This window comes from Emys orbicularis, chromosome 7 (assembly GCF_028017835.1).
Source record: "Emys orbicularis isolate rEmyOrb1 chromosome 7, rEmyOrb1.hap1, whole genome shotgun sequence".
In the NCBI taxonomy this organism is placed as follows: domain Eukaryota; kingdom Metazoa; phylum Chordata; order Testudines; family Emydidae; genus Emys; species Emys orbicularis.
Genome location: NC_088689.1, coordinates 46,270,201 through 46,295,465, shown reverse-complemented (window position 1 = coordinate 46,295,465; position 25,265 = coordinate 46,270,201). Strand labels below are relative to the sequence as shown.

The following is a 25,265-nucleotide window of genomic DNA, read 5'->3' as shown; positions in this document are numbered from 1 at the left end:
AAAGGGTAAAATGTTGCTAATTTTATGATACTTTGTTTTTGTAATAGGGATGCTAACACAGCCTTTCTAATTTGGGCTCTTATTTCAGGGAAGGTATTGGAAAATGTTTGCCAAGGATGCGATTATCTAGGTGGCATGGTGTTTCATTATCAAGTAATGGCACAAAAACTCTTAGTAGGTGTTGTCCTCTGAAGAGAAACGAGGAACATGAGGGACTCTTGGCAGCACATGAGTGTAATTAACATGTATTCAGAGACCTATTTGACATGCTTATTACACCTGGCAACTTAACAAGTTCATAGCATACATTCAGACTTAACCAGGGGACATAAAATCCAGTAGAGGAGGAAGTCTTCATATACTGACAGACTTGTTAGTTTGGGTTTTTTATGTAACTCCTTCTGCAAGCATAAAGATGTCTTAAAGAATTAAACAATACAAACTGTATATAGGGATCACTTCTGTCTCCCATTGGATGGGATGCAGTAGCTTTTTAGAACAATGCCAGTGAAGCTAAATGGTTTTAGGAAAAAGGGAGGATATCTAATTGAGATCATATGAAAAGTCAGATGCAGAAGCAAAATGCAATTATATCCAATTTGGAATTTCTTCAGAACATTAATTACTCCATCAAAAACAAAATGAAATACCATGGGATCTCTAGGGGAGTGGTAAGGACCTTTGAAACCTAGCACCAGAATTAACATGGTGCATCCCACTCATTAAAGCACTGTTTAGTACTAACTCAGAGGTTGGAGAAGAAACATCACATCCTGCAGCATCTTGGTTTTCCTGGAAGTCACTAATCCAATCATGTCCTTTAGATACCTAGGAGCTTACTGATTCCTTCAGTATCTACAAAATTCACCCATGCCCCACTGCTAAAACCCTTGTCTGTGCATCTCTCAGAACAATTACTGTAATTTTTTCCCTTTTTTCTTCATTGCCTCTTTATCTCCAGTCAGCTCAATACTTTGCTACCAAAATAATCACTCCCTACTTCTGCCACACTGTTGCCTGTGTCACCCTTCTCTCCCCTCCCCCCCCCTCCCCCCCTCTATCCATGGGCTTTCTATATTGTATCAAATTCTTTATTCCTATCATTAGGGCCTTGTATAGTCTTGCACCAACCTACATTTCTGGTCTTACTGTGCTCTTCTCACCCTACTTTTTCCTATATTCATTCTAATACGCTCACCCCTAGTTTTCTTCCTTTTCTACTTTATCTCCTTCTGCCTATTGGCTTTGTGCCTTTATATACCATGCTGCTTCTGTTCCTCTCTCCTCTTATACCGCTCCTTTTAAAATCATTTCAAACTTATTCCTCTTTTCTTCTCATTAATAATCTCAACATGCTCCTTTCCCCTAAACTGTTTCTGTATCTTATTTTATTTGGATTATAAATATTTGGGGGCAGGGGATAGATCTCATCTAAGCTTGTAAAGAGCGATGTAAATTAACTGCACTAGATAAATGTTTAATAGCAGCTATCATAGCCTGATCGTAATCTGTGATGTAATTTAAGGTCATAGTGCCCATTGCTGCAATTTAGATGCAGATGTCCTTTCTAATGGGTATCAACTTTATGAATCACGTTCCCTGCTTACTAATTTGCCTCTGGTGGTATGGAAGGTTACACAGCAGTCAAAGGTAGAACTGACACAAGGAGAAGTTAAACCAACAGTTTACTGATGTGTATGTACAGAACTTCTGGTTTTCTGTTTAAACTAATTTCTTTTAGTAAAAATCTGAAATTATGGTCTGTGTTTACCATTAAATAGATCTTCCTTGTTTTTTGAGGGAAAAGACTACCTTTTCTCTTAAGTATATATGGGGATGTTCCAGTGGACATGGTTTGATTAAAGTAACTTTTTAAACATTTACATAGCTGTGTTACTAATAACACTTTAGCCTATTAAAACTGGACACTTTAAAAATCTATTTAATTGGTGCTGCTGTTTTTATTCAGATTTCATTCAGCTTGGAGAATGAAAATAGACAATGAAAAAACCTCTCAATAAAATTTAAATGTAGAATACAAACTACCTGGCAGGGTCTGTTTAATTATTTTTCTTTGTCTTCTCAAACTTATGTAAGAAACCATTATGGTGACAAAATCAACTATCAGTGAAAACTGGGCATATTATATGTAGATCGCTTGTATAGTTTTCAGTACTACAGTACAAAATCATAGAATGAGACTTTAGACACTAGGAATGGAAGGGAAATTCTAAAAAGCATAGAATCATAGGACTGGAAGGGACCTTGAGAGGTCTAGTTCAGTCCCCTGCTCTCATGGCAGGACTAAATATTATCTAGACCATCCCTGGCAGGTGTTTGTCTAACCTGCTCTTAAAAATCTCCAGTGATGGAGATTCCACAACCCACCTAGGCAATTCATTCCAGTGCTTAATCACCCTGACAATTGAGAAGTTTTTCCTAATGTCCAACCTAAATCTCCCTTGCTGCAATTTAAGCCCATTTCTTCCTGTCCTATCCTCAGAGGTTAAGAAGAACAATTCTTCTCCTTCCTCCTTGTAACAACCTTTTATGTACTTGAAAACTGTTATGTCCCCTCTGTCTTCTCTTTTCCAGACTAAACAAACCCAATTTTTTTTTTCACTCTTCCCTTCAAGGTCATGTTTTCTAGACCTTGAATCATTTTTGTTGCTCTTCTCTGGACTCTCTCCAATTTGTTCACATCTTTCCTGAAATGTGGCGCCCAGAACTGCACACAGTACTCCAATTGAGGCCTAATCAGCGCAGAATTACTTCTCATGTCTTGTATTAGCAGGAGGTGTTGTAACCATCTCAGAATTATGTTTGCTTTTTTTCAACAGCGTCACACTGTTGACTCATATTTAGCTTGTGGTCCACTGTGACCCCCAGATCCCTTTCCACAGTACTTCTTCCTAGGCTGTAATTTCCCTTATTATATGTGTGCAACTGATTGTTCCTTCCTAAGTGGAATACTTTGCATTTGTCCTTATTGAATTTCATCCTATTTACTTCAGACCATTTATCTAGTTTGTCCAGGTAATTTTGAATTATAATCCTATCCTCCAAGGCACTTGCAACCCTTCCCAGCTTGGTATCCTTCTCAAACTTTAAGTGTACTCTCTTTGCCATTATCGAAGTTGTTGGCAAAGATATTGAACAGAATCGGACCCAGAACTGATCCCTGCAGGACCCCACTTGTTATGCCCTTCCAGCATGACTGTGAACCACTGATAACTACTCTCTGGGAATGGTTTTCCAACCAGTTATACACCCACCTTATAGTAGCTCCATCTAGGTTGCATTTCCCTAGTTTATGAGAAGGTCATGCGAGACCGTAGCAAAAGCTTTACTACAGTCAAGATCTACCGCTTCTCCCTATCCACAAGGCTTGTTACCCTGCCAAAGAAAGCTATCAGGTTGGTTTGCCATGATTTGTTCCTGACAAATCCATGCTGACTGTTACTTATCACCTTATTATTTTCTAGATGTTTGCAAAGATCTTTCATAGAATAGAATATCAGGGTTGGAAGGGACCTCAGGAGGTCATCTAGTGGAACCCCCTACTCAAAGCAGGACCAATCCCCAGACACATTTTTGCCCCAAATCCCTAAATGGCCCCCTCAAGAATTGAACTCACAACCCTGGGTTTAGCAGGTCAATGCTCAAACCACTGAGCTGTGATCTTTCCTGTCCTTCAAGATAAGAGATTTTAGGAGACAGAGCTTAACCCATCTTTCATTGACCGTATTCTAAGAGTCAAACTTTATAGTTACATGCATTATAAATAGCTATTTTCATAGGAATGATATAAATAGAAAATAGCTTTCTTGGTTTCTTCACCTGTAAATGCTTGGTCTTGAAGAATTTTACACTGTATTTACTATTTCAAGATTACAGCCTCCATTCCAATTCAGCAGTGATAGTGGTTGACTAGAATTTGAAGTAACTTAAATAGATTAAGCATTTGAAAGATCTTGAGAAGCTGTTGCAACTAAGGCAGCTTCCTGCTTTCCAGTGTTACAATGACTTAGAGGCATATGGCAAAACTAAAGAATGAATACAAGTTGAGAGCAGGATGCTGATATTCTGTATTTTTATACAAGGAGGCTCCACAAACCCACTCAATATCCAGCAGATAGCTGGTGCTTTCCTGGTATTAATTTTTCAAGAATCACTGATCTTCTCATTCACATTACTGATGTGTCAGAACTACTGTTTGTCCCAAGCCTAAGATTCAACTCCAGTTTCCTTATCAAACTTTTGGTCAGAGTTCTGATCCTTAAACAATCTGATAACATTTACTACCACAAATGCTATCGTTAAGGTTATGTTACATTTCAAAAGCCATGTTTTCCCTTCATAATTTTTAAAAAAAAACAAAAAATCCACCCCATATCTCCTTTTGGTCTGTATCAGAAATAGTATTCCAGATTTTAGCAGAAACCTTGGAGTGGTGAACAATGGTCAAAATGCAGCAATTGAAATAAGGGTTGGATTTGAAAGAAATGGGACCATGGGAAGGGAATAATTACAATAACTGCTCTACTAACTGGCACTGATATTTTGCTCTCCAAATAAGAGGAGTCTCCGTGCTTGAAATGGTTTATTGTATATCTTTCTATATGATGCTGGATCAGGAACTGAAAATGTTGCTCTAGCATTTATTTACTCATCCTAATGTAATTCTCAATTCTGCAGGAAATATATCCTGGACAGTTCCAACCATCTCTCTGTCATAAGTTCATAGCTTTGATGGACAAAGAAGGAAAACTACTTCGCAACTATACTCAGAACATAGACACACTGGAACAGGTTGCAGGAATCCAAAGGATAATTCAGTGTCATGGTCAGTGAAACTTTAAAACGACTGCATTTTTCTAGAAATGTACACTCATAGAAGATATAATATAAGTAATCTCTCAGAATGTTTTCCTTTCCTACTTGAAGTAATACATTAGATGTTTCAATTATCCCAAAACCACATGTGTTAAACTCACGAAATTCAGAGTAAAGGTTAAACTTAAAAGAAATCCAACTATGTTAAAGTATTGAAATGCTTAGTTGATGCACCCACACTATCTTAGCACTGCCCTGTAATGACTCCATGCTGTAATGCCCATATGATTATGTTAAAGGCATTTTAGTGTTTGTGGTCCCATATTAGATTAAACTGATTTTTAAAGATGCTAAGTTTTTTGGGGGGGGGTGGGGGGTTTCTTCATTGTGACACTACAGGGCAAAGTTAAGGTTGTGAGAAAACAGCTGAATGATATGATTAACTTGTCTGTTGTATTGCAAGCCTAGCTTGAACAATATAGTGGCTAAATCCGTATAAAAATACAAAGTAAAAATACACAAGGCCATCATAAGAGGTTATCAACAACAACAACAAAATGGTGAACCATAAAACTGATAGTGTCCTGTGTGGCTTCCCTAAATGGTAAGAGAAGTGTCATATGGTCTTTTCTAGCTTGGATGGTTCTGCATCTTAAAATCTTGAATAAAAAAAAAAATTCATAGTTACTAGAAGGCATAATTCTGAAAAACAGAGCAAAATGTCTGGAAGAAAAATGAAAACTTATACATAAGATCTATGATTTCAAGCTGTAGCCAGTACCATTTTATATTCTGTTTCATAAGATGTATACAATCTTCCCCCTTTTTTTTTTATTAAACCCCGGACTATTGGCTAAGAAAAATGCATATAGTTTTTTTTTTTTTTTTTTTTATAAATCTGTTAGTAAATTTTAACTGCCACTTTCCCCTGCTAAGCCCAAAAAATGAATGAAAACTTTTTGGGACAAAAAACAGTGGGGAAACTGTAGGGATCTTTCACTTACCAGCTAAACCCAGATTTGAATCTTTCAGATGCCGAACTGTTTTTGATGAAGGTGCACATCAATGTTAAGGAAAAAAATACAGCAACTTTTCATTGTTTAAACAGATTAAATCTTTTAAATTAATATTTACTATTTAATCTCCTACTCTTTTCTTTTTACTGTTTTCTATTTGAAAATATTTTGCACTAAATATTTGACTAAAACCTACTGGTAAATTATCATTTATACATGTGCCATAGGTTGTAGAAGTGAATAAACTAATCCAGTTTGGATTTTGGTAAAGAGGAAACTTGTTTCTTTTCTACCTATTCACTGTACTCTCACACCCACCAAAATGGGGGGTGGGTGGGGGAAAGCTGTGTACGGATTCTAACTTCACAGGTTAGATTCACCCAAGCTACCACATGGAGGTTTAAATTGCATCTCTCTGCACAAACCTGACCCCCGGTTTCTCACTGGAGATTCGCTTTTAGGAAGGGCAGCTGCTATATCTGCTGCCTGCCTTCCCTTTGGATTTCTGCTTGATCTAAGGAGGGAGCAGCTGTAAATTGCTGTCAGGATCTCTGCCAATGGAAGTTAAGTTAATGTGTGAATTCCTTACCTCACTTCCCTCAGCAGAAGAGAAATTAAAGCAGTCTTCTGACACCATAACCTTAATAAAGGAACAACTCAATTTCTAATAAAGGCCGTGAGCCCCTTTACTCTTTTCAGAGGTCATACATAAATTACAAACAGTTTCCAGATCCTGGTCTTTCTCCTAGTCTGAGACAGTAGGCCTATGCCTCTCTTCTAATAGAATTGGCAGTTCAGACTCATCCATAAGGCTTCTGTCCTCCAGCCAGATAGACTTTGCTAGTGCAAACAAAATAACAGTTCAGTACTATATATTGCAGTCTGAACTTCTAAAGCTAAAGTTTGGAGGAGTGGGTAGCAACAACTTCCCCTACTCTTCTCTTCCCTAAGTGGCAGAAATTTCAAGGGCATTGTTCCTTTCAGATCCCCTGACAAACTTTTGCCTGTACTTGTTCCACCCTCCTTTCTTATGGTGGCTCAAGGAAAATAGTTGCAAAAAGGTGCTCTGCCTTCATCAAGATGCTCAAGAACTATGAGGTGTGCCACAGTAGTTCCATTTCCCAGACCCTTACGCTGCTGGAGGAAGGGGCTGAGAATCTGGATGGCTTCTTAGGATCTGTGCTTTTCCCCCTGCACCAGTACTACTATAAGCACCTCCGCTAGGGCAGCTCTCTTTAGCTGTCAGGATTCAGTAAACTGAATGACCCGTGCTTGCCAATAAAAAAAAACTTCAGGAGTATGTCCAAAAATCCCCCCGATTCCCTAGGCTAAGCTCTAAAGGGAAATGTTTCAGCTTCTTAACTGAGTCACTTGGCAAGGAGTCTGGCACCCTTTCTATTCTTACTCTATCTAAGAGCAAGATTTTGGTTCTCCTGGGGATATTACATTGCACTTGCACTCCTGCTTTTTATCATGTGAGGAGGAGAGCTGGAGTTAAACATTCAGCTTTCCTCCCTTCTTGCTCCTAAGAAGGCTAAGACCAAAACATTATATAAGAAAAGAGGACACATGACCATCTTTCCTTCAAAGGAAATATTTCAGCTGATATCCAGGGAACTAGGTCACATTGAAGTGGATCTTATTGCACCCAGTCAACAAAAAGGGAAGGGAACTAGTACAGAGAAGCAGACTAAAGATCACTATATGCCTTTTCCCCTCTCACTGCATCCTCCTTGCACTATGAAGAGTGATTCAGAAAATGGAGGCAGCAGTCATAATTACTGTCCACCTCCAACTGGCCAAGAAGACTGTGGTAGTTGGACATAATATAGGTGGCACACTGCCACTTCATCTTCCAAGAAAACAGAATCTTCTGTCCCAGAAACCACTACTGGAGCCTGACAGCCTGGCTAAATTCAAAACAAGATGAGATACTTGTTCAAAATAATAAGCTCTCCTACACTCATTCAAGCTTTCTACCCCTTTGACCTATGGAAGAGTTTGGAGAAAGGTTTCATACTAGTGTCAAGGTAAAAACATCATCACAAAACTAAGCATTTTACTTCTTACAAGAAGGTCTAGAGTTAGTCCTAAAACATCTTGCAACCCAGTGTTGTAAACATGGGTTCACAAAAGTCTGGTAGATTACCTAGGTTCCTAGACCAGCATGCCTACCCAAATCAGCAGTTAGGTATATCTGTCCTTCTGTATTATAAGCTCTCGCAACCCATACATTTGAACCTATGGAATCCAATTCCCTGTATTTCCTCTTCATAAAGACAAGCTTGCAGGCCACAATTAGGATGACAGAAGAGTCTCAGAAATCTTTTGAATGCATTAAGACTCAATCAAAATTGATTTCTGTGAGTTGCAAAAGGAAGAGTTATTCTTCCATCATTCTTCCCAAAGTGTCAACAGCTATAAGAAAAAGCATGGCATGTGCTAAATGCATAAAGTCTAGTTGAAATATACTGTAGTAGAATTTTTCAATGAAGTTGAACATTGGCTTGTATCTTCAACTGGTGTAAATTGATGTAGCTCCAGCAAAGACAATGGGGCCACGTCAGTTTACACCAGCTGAGGATCTGGGCCACAAGTAAGGGTGGCAATACCACAGCTCCCCTACAATAACCTTGCAACCCCCCTACAGCCTCCTTTTGGGTTGGGATCCTCACTTTGAGAAATGTTGGTTTCCCCCGTGAAATCTGTATAGTATAGAGTAAAAGTATACAAAAGACCAGATTTCACGGTCCGTGACGTGTTTTTTCAAGGCCATGAATTTGGTAGGGCCCTATTTATAACTACTACTTTGCGGGGAAAATGAACACTTTATTCTCCTTACTGACTGCTTGCTGCATCCCAAGTATTTCGGTCTAGAAAAAAGAGATTCAAAATGGAAAACTAGTTTCCTGATTACTTTTCAGTAACTAATCCTTGTGCACATACCTTAGTCTGAACTACAAGAAATTCTCCAGCTATCTATATGACGGCATCTTCAGGTTTCCTGTATATAGTTAGCTCTGCTTAAATAAAGTAGTAGTACACCTCTACCTCGATATAACGCTGTTCTCGGGAGCCAAAAAATCTTACCGCGTTATAGGTGAAAGCACGTTATATCGAACTTGCTTTGATCCGCTGGAGTGCGCAGCCCCGCCTCCCCCCCCCCCCCCCCCCCGAGCACTGTTTTACCGCGTTCTATCCGAATGTCTGTTATATCGGGTCGCATTATATCGGGGTAGAGGTGTATTAAGTTATATTCTAATCTACTAAAAAAATTAGTTTTTTCCCCTAACACTTTGGAAATACTCACCTGACACAAGAGTGGAAGGGGCATAACGTGACCAAGCCTGAACTGCTCTTGGCCTTTATAGGAAGAGAGGCATAGCCCAAATGCCTCAAATTGGGGGTTTGTGTCAGAAAGTATATTCCCAAATAAGTGTTTCCATCTTTCAGTTCAGTTAACTGACTTTTGTGTGTGTGACATTAGTGAACTTTGTTAGGACTTTTTAGCATTGTTCCACATGCAAGTCATCATTTGAGACCATATAATATTCTTGTCAAATTGTCACTATTGCATAGTTTAACACACATCACCTTCACCCATATTTTTTTTCAGGTTCCTTTGCAACAGCTTCCTGCCTCATCTGTAAATACAAAGTTGACTGTGAAGCTGTTCGAGGAGACATTTTTAATCAGGTAAAAAAAAAAAAAATACTTAACTTCTTGAAAGACTATGACCAGTTATTACAGAAACCTCCCCAATTACTTCAAGGACAATTGTCAGCTTCTGCTTTTTAAATATATGTATTAAATGTGCACCTGAAATGTTTCATTAAATTCAAAACGCTTACATTTATATTTCAAGATTTTCCTGCCGTACTTGCAATCCAAATACTATTATATGGGAACCAGATAAATTTCTAATTAATTTCACTATCTAGTTTCACTGCATAATTAGTTGAACGTAATACAAATGTTTAAAAAATAAAGTGGATTTAACACGGTCTTGGTTTTATTAATGTAAGATTATAGTAATTCAGGTAAGGAACTCTTCAAATATTTTTAACGGTTCCTTTACAGGGCCGGCTCCAGCATTTTTGCCACCCCAAGTGGCAAAAAAAAAAAAAAAAAGCCACGATTGGCGGCACTTCGGCGGCAGCTCTGCCACCGCTGCATCGTTCTTCAGCGGCAGGTCCTTCCCTCCGAGAGGGAGAGAGGGACCCACTGCCAAATTGCCGCCAAAGAGCCGGGCGTGCCACCCCTCTCTGTTGGCCGCTCCAAGCACCTGCTTGCTGAGCTGGTGCCCTGTTCCTTTAAATGTTCCAAGGAAGTTTTGTTCAGTCTGGGTAAAATTTGATAAACAGCACATGACATATGTAAGGAAAGTTGATAAAATTATTAAGCTGTTCTTGAGTCCTTTGTCAAAAAGATGGGGAATCAAATTGGCCCTTTGACACACATTTTCAAAGGCTTGTTTGAAGCTATTGTCATATCTCTCTAGCCCTCTGTTTTGTGTGACATGCTCCAGATTTAGGCCAAGTAGTTCCTACTACTCTTCCTAATGTAGAGCAATACTATATTGGACAGACCTTACCCCCAGCCCCACTCTTTATCCCCTCCCCTTCAAGGAGCAGAGGAGTTTCTAAGAAGGTGCTTAGCTGGCCAGGAGGATCTGGGAGGGGAAAAGAACTTGTTTACACAAGTAGAGTCCTAGTCTCGGAGGTGGGTCTCTGCCTGTCTAATTAAAGGCCACTTCTCAGATGGTTCTGCCACAAATGCTTAGCATATCCACAGTTGCTCTTTTAAATGAGAAACTAAGACGAAGGGCCATAAACATTCAAACTCAGTCTCAAATATAATGGTATAAGAGGAAGAAGGTTATTTGAAAAATAGGAGGTTTACTGTAAAGTTTAAATTGAAAAATAGAACTATAGTTGAGATGTGACAGACCTTTTTGAGGTGACTGCAGCACTGAGGGTTATTTGTAATATTTGAAGTGTGCAATAATGCCCGTGAATAAAATCTGATTTGTATTGCTATTAGGAATGTTATATATAAGCACCATTTCTCCTGCCTGGGTACCTCAGCTCTGAACCTGTGGGTTTTCAGCTTCGAATCTGACATCACTGAGGCTTCTCATGGCTGTGTTTGTTTGTTAGTTGCCAGCTCTCCCTCTGCTGACACACTTGGATCACTGCACTGATATGCAGAGCCTTGTCTTCTGCCTTTGTACCAGAAAAACAGAGACTTCTCTTTGGGCTCTCCCTATTCTATCCAGTCAGGATTATTATTATTTTAGCTATTGCCACCACTTCCCCTCCCTGCAACATCTCCTTGTATTCTAGCAGTAGTTCTGGTAGATAGTGTCCTAGAAAACTTTAGGGAAGACAGGCATTTTCTTTGCTTGGGAATTTTACGCATGTTTAGAAGTGCAGTGCCTAGCAGTAAGATCAAAAGGGCTTCTCTTTCTGGCTCACCTCCATGCACTTGCAGTTCCTTCTATTTGCAGCAGTGCAGTAAGACTATTTGGAACCAATTAGGACTATCTTCCTGTGGCAGGACCTGACTTTTTAAATAATCCCAGACAGTTGGGGGGGGGGGGGGGGTTTCTATTGCAGTTTAATGTGTCCACTGCTGAACATGGCTTCCGAGAGCAAGGAATAGGTCAATCAGAGGAAAAGAAAATGCTCAAAATTTGGTTTTACCCCCCTCCCATTCTTCAAACTGCTCCAATAGCAGGCTTCTTCCCAGGGAGGAACAATATCTTCAGTCCCCAATCCTGTCTGCTTCTGTATCTTAATTCTCCACTGCCTCCCCAAAGTGTTTGTTTTAGGGGCCAGTTAATGGCTCCCTCCATAGAGGAGACTCTCACCTAGCTCAGAAACCCCAGGTGGTTCTCTACTTCAGCAGCCCCTTTGCCTCTAACAAGGATTTCCCTCCCCATTCCTTCAGATAAATAGCTTTCAGTACTAAGTCCTTATAGAAGACTGTTTCCCCTCGTTCCAGCTTCCTGCTAGATACAAACTTGGAAGTTGCCAGTTTCCTGGGTCCTTTAATTCTTCACAGAAATTTTGCCTTTTTTTAGCCTTGCTCCTTTTCCAGCCAGATTTCATTCTAAATCAAAGGGGGATGTTCGGAAAGGAAATGAAAATTCCAGACAGCTTCTTATCAGCAGAGACCTCCTTTTAACCTATGATAGGATTGTAAAAGACCTCTTAATTCTGTTGCTTTACTTCATTCTTCTGCCCCTGCTTCTCTGCCTCTCCTAAAACAGACAGAGTGGTGTTGTCCACCTTTAACATCACCAGTGGCATTGTGTTCTTTGCTGGCCAGTATCCATGACCACCTTATCTGGATAAGAGGAAGAAGGGGCTATAGACCTGGAATGAACTCTTGAGCAAGAAGATATTGTTTTCTCTTCAACTTCTCCTGAGGACATCATTTCTGTTTTACTTCTAATTACTTCAGGCCGTTTCAAGAGTTACTAGGACATGTGGCAGAGGTTCTAGAATTAGAAATAAGTCCAGAAAAAAAGCACCAATTTTTGTACATTCTTTAAAAAAAAAAAAAAAAGGAATTTTTCTTTACTCATCTTATCCCTGGTCCATTGGTAATGTCAAGGGCCAGTGAAAAGCTCCAAGTCAGGTTGGACCTTCCTTCCCAACAGCAAGGATGCCAGCAGGAATAATTTTGGGGGATGGGTGTATGGAGAAGTTTACTCTGAGGTACCCTGGGAATTTGAGTGACAAGCTATCTATTCTAGTTTTAACTTCTCAGTATCAAATGTCAGCTTTTGAAACAGATGCTCCCCCTTAATAATCATCTTGCTGAGAATTAGCAGAGAAGTTCGTAACTGGAAGATGTAGAACACTGAAGCATGGCTACTTATAATGCTTCAGACACTTTGGACTGGATAGTGGCATCAGCTGTTTCACTGAGAGAATATTTTTGTCACAATTCATTGAGCCTTTTGTCTGAGATTCAGGCCCATGTGAATGGGTTTTTTAGCCTTAAGATGAATGAGATCTCGAGAAAATGAAGGATACTATTACTTGGTCTCTGGGACTCCTTAATGTAGATCAAAAGAGGGAATGCCTCCATGTCATTTTCCTTCTTATACTGAAGACTTTACTTTACACATCCTTAAGTTTCCAACCGCAGTTCCAGAGAGTTGTTATTGGCATCAACAGAAGAGGCAGAGAACAGCTAAATGCTCTGTCGTCGTCTTTTATCAGCAGTACATCAGATCTGAAGTTTTTTGTGAGAGCCCAGAGCAAGTTTCAACTTCATCCTCCTCCTCTGTCCCCTTTGGGGAGCACTTGGTTAATTTCCCTTTGGCTTGGGATACTAGAGATCATTTAGTGTGGATGTGTGATCCAACTTCACTCCATACCATCTTCCAGCCCTCCTGCCATCTGGCTTCTCTGGGATCCCTCTTGTGAGAATCTGTTCAGAGCAGGATTGGATTCCTTGTGTAAAGACTGGAATTGCGGAGAAAGTGCCTCAATACAAAGGGGGAAAAATCTATTTTTGGTTTTTCAGAGATGGCTTTTGTCCTATTGTGGACCTCCAGAAACCAACCAGCTTAATCAGAAAATTCAAGTTCCACATACTGACACTGGCTTCCATTATTTCTGCCTCTCACCCACAGTACTAGTTCATGGTTCTCTACTTAAAAGATGTCTTTTTTCCATATAGCTTTCAGATTGGCTCTCAGAAAGTTTTTGGCTTAAAAGTCTGCAGATGCTGCCTGGAGATCTCTTCACACCTTTATGCAGCACTAGTCTCTTGATCCATTGAGATCTAATGCTTGCTATGGGAGGGCAGTTCTGCAGTCTTTGTTTAATGAGAACACTTCAGCCCTCCTTCCTAGGAGTTGTACTGCGTGCAAGACTACAAATGGGAACCTGCAGCAACCACCTCAAAGAAAGATTATTCAGCAGTAAGTAGTTTTTTGAGAGTGTTGCCTCTGTATATTCACATTCCTGACCCTCCTTCCCCTCTTTTCCTAAATTCAAGTCTTAGCACTCTGTAGTTTAGCAGAAAGAACTGAGGCAGTTAGGGCTGCATCAGCCTTCTATAAACTCCATTCAGAGCTGAGAGAGAGGATACTTGTGCATCCTTAACAGGCACTGCTTTCCAGAAGGCTCCCAAAGCTCAGTGGCTGCAGGGGAGTGGGCATTACACAAGTGTAGATAGATATAGAGACAACACCCTCAAAGAATTAGTTTCCAGTGAGCAGCATTTTTCTGTCCTGTGCAGGAGTGGAAAATTTATGATGGGAGTCCACCCTGGTGTTAAAATGCAAAATTTATCTTTCCTGTCCTATTATGCAGCATGTGGTTAATTGGCTATCTGCTAGAGTTCAGTGGTACTATATGCATGTAATTTGTGAAATCTTCAGGATGAAAGGTTCTATAAATGTAAAACTATTACAGTATACACTTTGGTTGGGAAGGCTGTTTTATACTGGGACATCTTCCAGGAATTGGCAGTTAATAACTCTTGTTTAGTCAGAACAATATTAGTATAAATTCTGCTTGATGGTAATATATTTAGCTAGTGCTGGGTAGTAGTAGACTAAACCCATGTTAGAGAAGTGTGAAATTAAGTTCTGGACTTCAGTAAAGAAGTTGCCAAATAAAGATTGTGGGTTATATTTTCTTGGGTACTTCCTTTGATTTAAAATTACCTGAAAGCACAAAGTGAGCCGTAATACCCTGTCACTCACATGCTACTGTGTGTGCAGAGCAGCAGAGTTTGGGATGCACAAGAGGTCTGCATAGAGCAGAAAAAAAGACTGAGGAGACTGCATAAATTACTGAAGCTACTTTTAATACCTTTCACAGTATACATTTTGACAATAAATGATGAATTGTTCAGACTTGAGATTTTCTCTTTAAAAAGTTGGATCCGTGATCATTAATAAAATATTTTATAATGCAGGTTGTTCCAAGATGTCCCAGGTGTCCACCTGATGAACCACTTGCCATCATGAAGCCAGAGATAGTGTTCTTTGGAGAAAACTTACCTGAGCAGTTCCATAGGGCCATGAAGTATGACAAAGATGAAGTTGATCTCCTTATTGTTATTGGGTCTTCACTGAAAGTAAGACCAGTAGCATTGATTCCAAGTAAGTGGCTATTGCTAATAATTTTGGGGAATAACAGAGGAAGCATTCTGATGCAAAAGTTTCTGGTGAAGACAAATTTAAAAATGTAAGGTAATGCACATCATCTAGCTTCTGTTCCACACAATCCCAACAAATGTTTGAGATCTTCCTTGGTTTTGGTTCAGTGTGGAAGCTGGGCTGATTATCTTCTTTTTTCTAATTCAAGCATATAATTAGGGAAAGTTGCCTATACAAATCTGATAAGAGGGACAAAACAAATCTAAATGTATTTATTTTTTTAAACAAGTGACAAGGAATGTATCAAAGCAACAAAAATAATCTAAAATATTAAATTTCTTCACAAAAATACTTAATGGTTGGTTTGTCTGACTTCATTGTATGTTTTAGTTCTCCATCTTTGCTTCTCACAAATGTTTCCTCTCCCCTTGCACTTGGATTTTTTTTTTTTTTTTTTTTTTTTTTTTAAATCTCTCAAAGGTTTAATAGGGAGTGCTGGCTTGGGGGAAAAAAAGACAAAATATATTTTTCAAGGTCCTCTTTAAATGTAATCTTTATTTTCAAGCCTTTGTTTTTAAGCACTGTGCAAAACTAGGTAATGTGTATGGTGGTTGTTTAGAAGTTTTTTAGTATCATTGAGTCCCCAGAACTGGTGTGGAAAACTGTTTTATGTGCTGGTGTAGACTGGACAAAACTAGCCCCTCACTGTTTCAGAAAGTACTGAAAATCATTGTCAGTAATGGTTTATTTGCCTGGTGTACACTGGGTTTACCAATAGCGTCTGTTCATTAGTATCTCTTCACAAATTTGTACGAACGCCTTATCAAGTTAAAAAATGTTAGTTCAGAACAGTTGCTGGTCAGTTGTTCATTGTTATAGTGTCTGTTTTTGCTTTATCTGTGGGCCTTCTTTCCTCCATAGGTAAGTTGTCATTTAGGCTGAATGGGGAGCATGAAATTATGACCGTAGAGAAAAGCTTTGCTTCACAGATCATTTCTCTCCTTACTTCATCTTTGGATAAAGTTGGATGTCTTTAGTCAGCTATCTGAAGAACCAAAGATGGGTTAGCAAGTTTTTTGTTCCAAATATGAAAAGGCAGGCAGGTTAAGCAATCCTTTGCATGCAATGTGGTTTGCAGTCTCAGAACATTTATTTTGCTCTAGTTAAAGGGATATCATTAACTGAAAGTCACACTATCTGAAAATTTTTGCATTGTTTCAAGTAATTCATAAAATTACTGTAACTTTTCCAAGAGATTAGAGAAGTCTCTTTTCTATTTGTTTACTTTGATCATTTGACAGTAACTTGTTTCACTGTAATCAGTTTCTTCTGTTTGCATAGGTTTTTTACATAGTAACAGAGTAGAGGAACACTTGTTTAAAAAATAAAAGGAAATGACTGACGGGTTGGATCACAGAAACCCCCTTGGGAACTGCCACCTGATGTGCTGAAACTACCTCTAAGCCTGTTTTCCCTGGCAGCTTGGGACTTCAGTGCCTTGCCTGGTTTGAGCCAGACACTCTTGCCTGCTACAAACACAGACCCAGGTTTGAACCACGTCCCCTGAAAGCTGCAGGCTTAACTGAAAATAGCTTAAGAAGTGTTCCGGTCTCCAACACTCAGGTACCCAGCTTCCAATGGGGTCCAAACCCCAAATAAATCCATTTTACCCTGTATAAAGCTTATACAGGATAAACTCATAAATTGTTCACCCTCTATAACACTGATAGAGAGAAATGCACAGCTGTTTGCACCCCCTCCTCCCCCCCCATACATACTCTGGGTTAATTAATAAGTAAAAGGTGATTTTATAAAATACAAAAAAGTAGGATTTAAGTGGTTCCAAGTAATAACGGACAGAACAAAGTGAATTGCCAAGCAAAATCAAACAAAACACGCAAGTCTAAGCCTAATACAGTAAGAAAACTGAATACAGATAAAATCTCACCCTCAGAGATGTTTCAATAAGCTTCTATCACAGACTGGATGCTTTCCTAGTCTGGGCACAATCCTTTCCCCTGGTACAGTCCTTGTTCCAGCTCAGGTGGTAGCTAGGGGATTTCTCATGACTGCAGCTCCCTTTGTTCTGTTCCACCCCCTTATATATCTTTTGCTCAAGGCGGGAATCCTTTGTCCCACTCTGGGTTCCCACCCCTCCTTCTAAATGGAAAAGCACCAGGTTAAAGATGGATTCCAGTTCAGATGACATGATCACGTCACTATAAGACTTCATTACCCACTTGCCAACACACAGGTATACAGGAAGACTTACAAGTAAACAGAGCCATTTATAGTCAATTGTCCTGATTAATGGGAGCCATCAAAATTCCAAACCACCATTAATGGCCCACACTTTGCATAATTACAATAGGACCTCTGAGTTATATTTCATATTTCTAGTTTGATACAAGAATGATACATACATACAAATAGGATGAAGAACAGGAGTATTTGTGGCACCTTAGAGATTATAAGCTTTGTAATGATACCTTACTAGAGACCTTTTGCATGAAGCATATTCCACTTACATTATAGTCACTCATTAGCATATTTTCATAAAATCATATAGAGTGCAATATCACAATGACTATAAAGCCACAAAATTGTTGGTAGACTAACGGCAGGTATAGCATCTGAAATTACTATTTTTTAATTAACTAGACTTTAAGTTAATTGTTTACTTCTCAAACTTCTCTGTTTTAGTCTCTCATAAGTGGGTATATGTAGAGAACTTGGAGAACTCCAACTAACAAACTTTTGTTTTATCAGTAATGTTAGTGCATTCTAACTGCTGTTAAATAATTTAACCTTTACTAGAAAAATAAGTATTTTAAAGTTTTGTGGTGACTGATCTTTTCTGTGTGTAGGTTCCATCCCCCATGAAGTGCCTCAGATCTTAATTAATAGGGAACCTTTGCCTCATCTACACTTTGATGTGGAACTTCTTGGAGACTGTGATGTCATTATTAATGAATTATGTCAAAGGCTAGGTGGTGAATATACAAAACTTTGCTATAACTCTGTAAAACTTTCAGAAATAACAGAAAAGCCCTCACGAATGCACAAGGAATTTGAAATGCATTCAGCTGAGTTACCACCTACCCCTTTAAAAATTTCTGAAGACTCTAGTTCACCGAACAGTATGACACCACCAGATCCTTTAGTGGTACTTTCAGAGCATCCAACTGAAGGTAAGGCAGAAAATGTTGATCCTCCCTCAGAATCTAAAGAGAATTGCATGGAGGATAAATTGCAAGAAGTTCAAGCATGCTCAGAAAACTCTGAAAGTATTACTGGCCAGCTAATGAACTCAGAACATCTGAAGGATAATAGATCTAACAAGGAGGAAAATAAAGAGAAAAATGAAATAACTTCATCAGTTGAAACATTGAGAAAATGTTTGGCAAACAGATTTGCAAAAGAACAAATTAGCAAGCGGCTTGATGGTAAGTATAAACTCACATTCTGTAACCATCTTGATTTTCATATGTAGGATATGAAATCTTGAATTTTAAAGCAATAAAATGTTAATGTGTTTGAGGCGGTAGAGAACATTGTTTCAGGAGACACTTCAGCAATATATAAAGTAAAGTCTATTTTAGAGAAGCAAGCAGGAATAAGTCTATGTGTAGTGACAATGAAAAACGTACAGTTTGACTAGAGACATGGAAAGAATCTGAAGAAAAACTAAAGAATCCTTTCTTCTCTTTCCTGCATGAAATAAACAACTAAGTTATTAAAGCGTGTTATGGGGAAAAAGTAAGATTCAGGGAGTTGGAGATTATCAAAAACCAAAGTTTTTAATTGCTCTGCCAAAGTTACTTTTGGTGAAGCATTAATTTGTTAATCCTTTCACACTCTAAATTATAAAAACATCGAACAGAAGTTTTATTTACATTTCAGCATAATGGCCATATTGCAATATTTTGGGTGACAAAAGCATGATAGAGTGGGAAGCAAATCTCGTAAGTGACATTTAATTTTCTCAAACTGTCACTGTAATTACACACAGTAATAGTGATGCTGTGAGATATTAATACCAGCACTTCATCCTACTAATTTTCAGTCGTAATAGTTTGAAGAAACTTTGGAGTTCCTGCAAACCTCTATGGTAATTCTGTTGCATAGCCCGTTGAATGTTCTGGTGACATGAAATATATATAGAAGTTACCATTTCACTGTTAAAAAATGAATTGGCATTGACAAGCTTTTAGGTTGTCAATTCTCCACAGCAAAGACTGTCTTTATCTCTCTTTGTACATCACCCAGTATAATGGGGACCCAGTCTGGATTTTGTGCTATTGTAACATTTAATATAATGCATAAGAGTCTAGGAAAACATCTATAGATCTGGGAGATAACTGCTTGTGTAAGAAAGTAATGAAAAAAGCTGGGCTATAAACACACCGCCATTCGTGTGTTAGTGAACTTTTTTCTTTTGTTTTTAAACTATGCAGTATAGTATGCATACATGATTTACCTCATTAAAACCAACACTCCTTATTTTAAAGAGTTCAGAATCTAATCCTTGCTTCTCAGAGTGGAGAAAAGGTACTCCAGTGAGTCAATATGGAAGTGGTGGTCAGTATGCCAAAGCAAGAGAACTGATGAGATTAACACTCTCTACAGGAATATGAAACTTCAGTTGGATTAAAACAGATTAGATAGAAAGCTGGCAAACAAGATGTCTGAAACAGAAAAAAGTACACATTTAAGAAATTTCCTAAATATGCCTATCTTCTCTGAATGGAGAGAAGAGATCTAGGGGGATAGTCAAGAATAATTTGTAAAGAATGCATATGGTGCTGCTTCAATAAAAGTGAATAAAATGCATTGGTGCCCTAAAAGGAATAGACTACAAGAACAGAGGCATTGAAATGAAGGGGTAGTAAGTTTAGAACGCAACATTATAGAGAGAGCGAGCATTTTTTTCGTTATCTGTAGAATTTGTTACTGCAAGTGTGTGAGATGGTTCTTTTTAAAAAAACTGGGTGATCATGAATATTAATATTGAAAGCCTTGAAAACCAATACTGTTCTGAGTAACTCAGCCTCATGCTTTAGGGCTGAAATTGATCACAAGTGGGAATTAAGAAAGCGTTATCCCTTTCTTCTACAGTAATGCATAATTTGTATTTAACAAGTATATATTATGGGAAGACGGAGGAAAGGAATGCCTTGCTTTCCTCTGAAGTATCTGGTATTTGTCACTGCTAGATGCAGGATACTGGACTATAATGGTCTTATAACTTGTTCTTGTTAGATTTCTGCATAATACTACACATTTGGAAATGGTTTTGTGGTTAGAAAGTTTGCACTGCAGCATAATTTATTTTTACTTAACAATTAAGCAGATTACTCTTCATTGATTAAATGTATTTCCAGGTACTCAATACTTATTTTTACCACCAAATCGCTACATTTTCCATGGGGCTGAGGTTTACTCAGACTCTGAAGATGATGTCCTATCTTCTAGTTCTTGTGGAAGTAGTAGTGATAGTGGTTCTTGTCATAGTCCAAGCTTAGATGTTGAAGATGAAAGTGAGATTGAAGAATTCTATAATGGCATGGAGGAGGAGGATGCTCCAGAGAGAGAAGAGGAGACTGGATTTGGGGAAGATGGAGTTGTTCAAGATGCAGTTGGTGAACCAGCTTATATAAATGAAGCTGCAGGAATTGATCGTCCATCAAACAAATTGTAAAGTAATCATTGACTGGTTACAGGAACTTTCCCACCAGCATTAGGAGCTTTGGCATGTTGGAATGAATGTTTACTTCTGAACTTAGAGCAAGGAATCCATACGGATGTAACGTTTATAAACAACTAAAACAGATTTTCATGCAGTTTTTTTTTAACTTTTTTCAATAAAATTTTGTAACTGCATTCAACACTAATTTTTTTTATTTTAAAAAGGTACTAAGAGTATCTTTAAGCAATTGTCACTATGTTCACTTTTATTAAGTTCATTTGTGTGATCAGGCATCTGTGTGTATGGGTGTATATATATATAAACAGTATTTTTGCTTAATGAATTTCAACATATATTATTTTTAAACAGTTTTGAAAAAGCCATTGGAATGTTAAACTAATATAAAGGGAACAGCTAATCTAGACCAAAGAATGGTATTTTTACACCTCGTGGTTTATAACAGTTTGGTTTATTTATAAGCTCTTTATGCTTCTGCTAAATCTTTCGTTCTTTTACAATCTGTCATTAAACACTGGCATTTTCCAAGACTTTCTGTGGCAGCTACTTTTTGCTTTGTTACTTTGTATATTTGAGACAGTGTCAGTAGATAGTTAAAAATAAAACAAGACAGAGAGCACTTGAAAATGTTTTTGCCTTTCTGAGACTTATATAAAGTGCTCTGAAGAGGATCATGCTTAATTAGCGTTTTTGAAGGATGACTGATATTTCCTGTGGACATGAAGCATTTTCTATATTGGCTCATAAAACTATAACAAGACAGTAAGAAATGTTATGAAAATATTTGTTTCTATTAAAGAAACAAATTGGATCCTCTAACTGCAGAAGTTTTTCAAGTTAATGTATAAAAGGTCTATCCGTGTAGTACTGCTTGCATAAATCCTTTCTGATAAACTGCCAAGATGTTAAAATGCAAGCTATTATGAAATTGTAAATCTCTTACTTCCAGGAGAATGTAAGTAGGGGAAGATCTTTTCCCAAATATTTGAGTGCTTATCATTTAAACTAGTTTCTCCCCTTCCTATTACACAAAAAGCTGGCAATTAGCTGCTTACACTTCTAAAGTAATTGGTAAAATGCAGTGTAACCATAACTCAACCAGAAAGTGTGCCTCTTTGAGGTTCTGTCTCTTGTTTGGAGAATGATACCTTATTACCTACTAGTTCGGTGTTTTTGTACTAGAAAGCAAAGCAGCTACTGAAATTGGCTCCTACAGCGTATCTTCAAATGCTAGGTCACCATTTTTTTTCAACTGCAGATTTGTTTCCATGCTTTTAGAATTAAATATTTTGTAAAATTGCACAGTATAGTAGTAAGTGAAGCATTTGTTTTCTATAAACCACTTCCATGCAACACTGACCCAAAAGAACTCTACAGACATAGATTATTCATACTTTGCTTGAATATTTATTACATTTTGGAATATATATATAGTAGCTGTTCTTTAAACATAAAATTTGTTAAGTAATTCAGAGACTTTCAAATGTATTAAGAATGGCCTTCTGTGTTCATCTAAAAAATGTTCACATGTTGTCTCATGGTCCAAATTTTAAGACAGATTTCATTTGGCTACATTAAAGAATGCAGTATGTTTAGTTTTCACTTGCATGTCACAATGTATTAGTTTGTGCTATAGGAGATATTTTAAATTGAAAGATTTTGTTTTAAATTATTTTTACAGTGAGGATTGTTTTCTGCTTTTATATTGTATATAGCGTCTTTTATGTAATCTACTGACATACATTTTGTAGAAGACTGTTTAAAATGACTGGCTCTCTTCCTGCAACTTTTGAAATACAAACCCGTGTTTTATACTTGTACACTCTGTTCTAAAGTCTATTAAAATTGTCATTTGACTTTATTCCTGTTAAGAATTTGTGTACAAAGCTTTAAGATGTCTTATAAAAGTTATAAATTTGTCAACAGCTGTCATATGAAATATTTACAGGTGCAGGCTATGAAACACATTTATTGTGGCTCTTTTTTTCCCTTACAGTTTATTTTAGTGACTCTGAAAAGATAGCCACGTGCTGGTGCTAGAGCTTCTCTGTGTAGGATGGACACAGTAGGGCCTAAGAGGTGTTTTTTTTTGTTTTTTTTTGTTTTTTCCCATTACCCATTGAGTGGCCCCCTGAAAAAGAAAGCAGGAGTGGTGATTGAACAGCCAACTCTCAATTTCCATGAAATCTTCAACCTCTTAAACAGTGAAGAACCATCCTCCCTGTGCCTTATTTCACATATAGCAAGCTATGAAAACCTTTAGTTGAAGGTGGGCAGCAATAAATTAACACACATACATTTGTAGACATCTGTTTTGGTCACTACATTCAGCACAGTACCCAAGACCAGCTCTTTGCAAAGTAACTGCTCTAAAGGTATGTAACTGTGTGTAGACTAGCAATCTAGCCAATTAGAAGTTAGCAATAATTCACCCCAGCTTTATGGTGCTGGGTTGTTGTTTTTTAAGTTACAGAATGGTAAGATCCAGTGTTTCACTCTTCCTTTAAAGGGCTTTTTTACTTCTGTCTACCCCAAGACATGTGTTAACATATTGGATGACGTCTAAAAGCATGTAACCTCTTGGTACTTTGTCCAAGTGCTTGTGTGAGACTTGCTATCCGGAGACCAAATAAAAAAGGGGTAAGAAAATCAAATATAGAGGCACATTGTATAGAGGGGGGAGGGATAGCTCAGTGGTTGGAGCATTGGCCTGCTAAACCCAGGGTTGTGAGTTCAATCCTTGAGGGGGCCACTTAGGGATCTGGGGCAAAATCAGTACTTGGTCCTGCTAGTGAAGGCAGGGGGCTGGACTCGATGACCTTTCAAGGTCCCTTCCAGTTCTAGGAGATGGGATATCTCCATTAATTTATTTAATTTATAATTGTTCCTTAAAAGTACTGTAAAGTCAGAGCATTTAAAGTGACAAGCCTGAACTGACTGTGCCTGGCTCAGGGTTGCTATCTGAATTCAGAGCCTTTCATTTCACGATTAGCATTTCACTCTACCTTCATGACTATTCTCTACACTAGCAAATTACAGTATATTACTAGAACACAGTCTTGTGTACTTTTATTTGAAATGAACAGTGTGTGTCATTCTTGAACTAAGGCTTGCACTTTCTGGAGGGTGGGAAAAGCATAAGCAGCAGTTTGAAAATTAGGATGCTGAATAAGTGTCATTGGTTTATGCTGAGTGCTCTTGTGATCTCAGATAGGGAATTTGAACACCTTGATTCATCCATCATATGAAATATAGTCTGAAACTTGATGCCAAGTGCATGTGTATATTATATGGGTAAATAAACATGAGGGGGGGGAATTTTCTTCCTTGAACCATCCCATCCTATCCTATCTGAGCTTAATTATGGCATCCTGAAATTCTATAACCACCATTTATTGCAAACCAGATTAATTAAATAACATTAATCTGAAAGTGTAGCAATAAAAGCATAAGATAGCACTCAGATTTTTACACATCAATCATACAATTCTGAAAGTGCTTTACAGGTGGGGGTGAGAACTAATTATAAATGTGGGGGGATTTAAGTTAGAGTTATCATATCTGTTTTTATCTCTGACTCAGTAGCAAGAGCTGCTTCTGCTCCTTAATGGCTCTGTTCCCAGGGCCGGTGCAAGGAAGTTTCGCGCCCTAGGCGAAACTTCCACCTTGTGCCCCCCCCCCCCCCAGCCCTGCAGCAGCTCCCTGCCCCCCCTCCACCCTGAGGCGCCCCCCCCCACGGCAGTTTCACCCCCTGTCCTGAGGCACCCCCCCCCGGCCCGGGGAGCTGTGCGGCAGCTCCCCCCTTTGCCCTGAGGCAGCTCCCCACCCCCTGGCTCGGGGATCCATGCGGCAGTTCTGACCCAGGGGTCCCCCGGGCTGCCAGCGGCGCGCTGACCCGGGGAACCCCTGGGATGCCGGGGGCGGCTCAGACTCCCTCTCCCTCTCAGCACAGCGGCCACTGTTAAAAAAAAATGGGGGTGCTGCTTTTTGGCGCCCCCAAATCTTGGCGCCCTAGGCAACTGCCTAGTTGGCCTAAATGGTAGCACCGGCCCTGTCTGTTCCAGCAATATTTTGGCAGAAGCAGAGTCCCAAAACAAATCATGCCCTCTCCCTCCATTTTGCACACTGTACTTTTCTATAGCATGTGACTACATTATTAAACATTTTTATCAATGGAATTAAGTTCACATATTTTAGCTAGTTACAGGATAAATTTCCAGGAAAAAAATATTGACCCTCATAGTTCTTCGTTTGCCGACTGATCAGCATTCTACACTGACTCTGTCTAGAAATCCAAAAGATATTGCTAATTGTCATTTACTGTCCTCTACCATTTTAAGATTTAAAACCCACTCTGTGAAGAACTATTTTCCAAATCCATTTTAAGGATCTTCATTATCCTTTCACAACATGCAAATGAAAAACAGAATATTTATCTATACATTTGGGACCAGAACTGTAACTTTTAGCAACAATTTAAACTCTTAGATTTAACTCAGCCATTACCCATTGTCTGTCTATTAGGAATTTAGTTGAGCCCTATAACATAATTTGGATTGGGTCCTTAATGTGTATA

General features: G+C 38.5%; 1 protein-coding gene across 1 annotated transcript in view; it reads left to right on the top strand.

Moving 5' to 3' along the window:
• The window catches only part of SIRT1 (sirtuin 1), a 28,908-nt gene extending 6,363 nt beyond the window's left edge, over nt 1-22,545 (top strand). Inside the window, exons 5-9 of the mRNA XM_065407801.1 lie at nt 4,699-4,846; nt 9,469-9,548; nt 14,799-14,985; nt 17,850-18,428; nt 20,367-22,545. Of these exons, the coding sequence (XP_065263873.1) occupies nt 4,699-4,846; nt 9,469-9,548; nt 14,799-14,985; nt 17,850-18,428; nt 20,367-20,683 (1,311 nt within the window). The 3' untranslated portion in view covers nt 20,684-22,545. The remainder of the gene's footprint in view (nt 1-4,698; nt 4,847-9,468; nt 9,549-14,798; nt 14,986-17,849; nt 18,429-20,366) is intronic.
• Nucleotides 22,546-25,265: the final 2,720 nt, after the last annotated feature.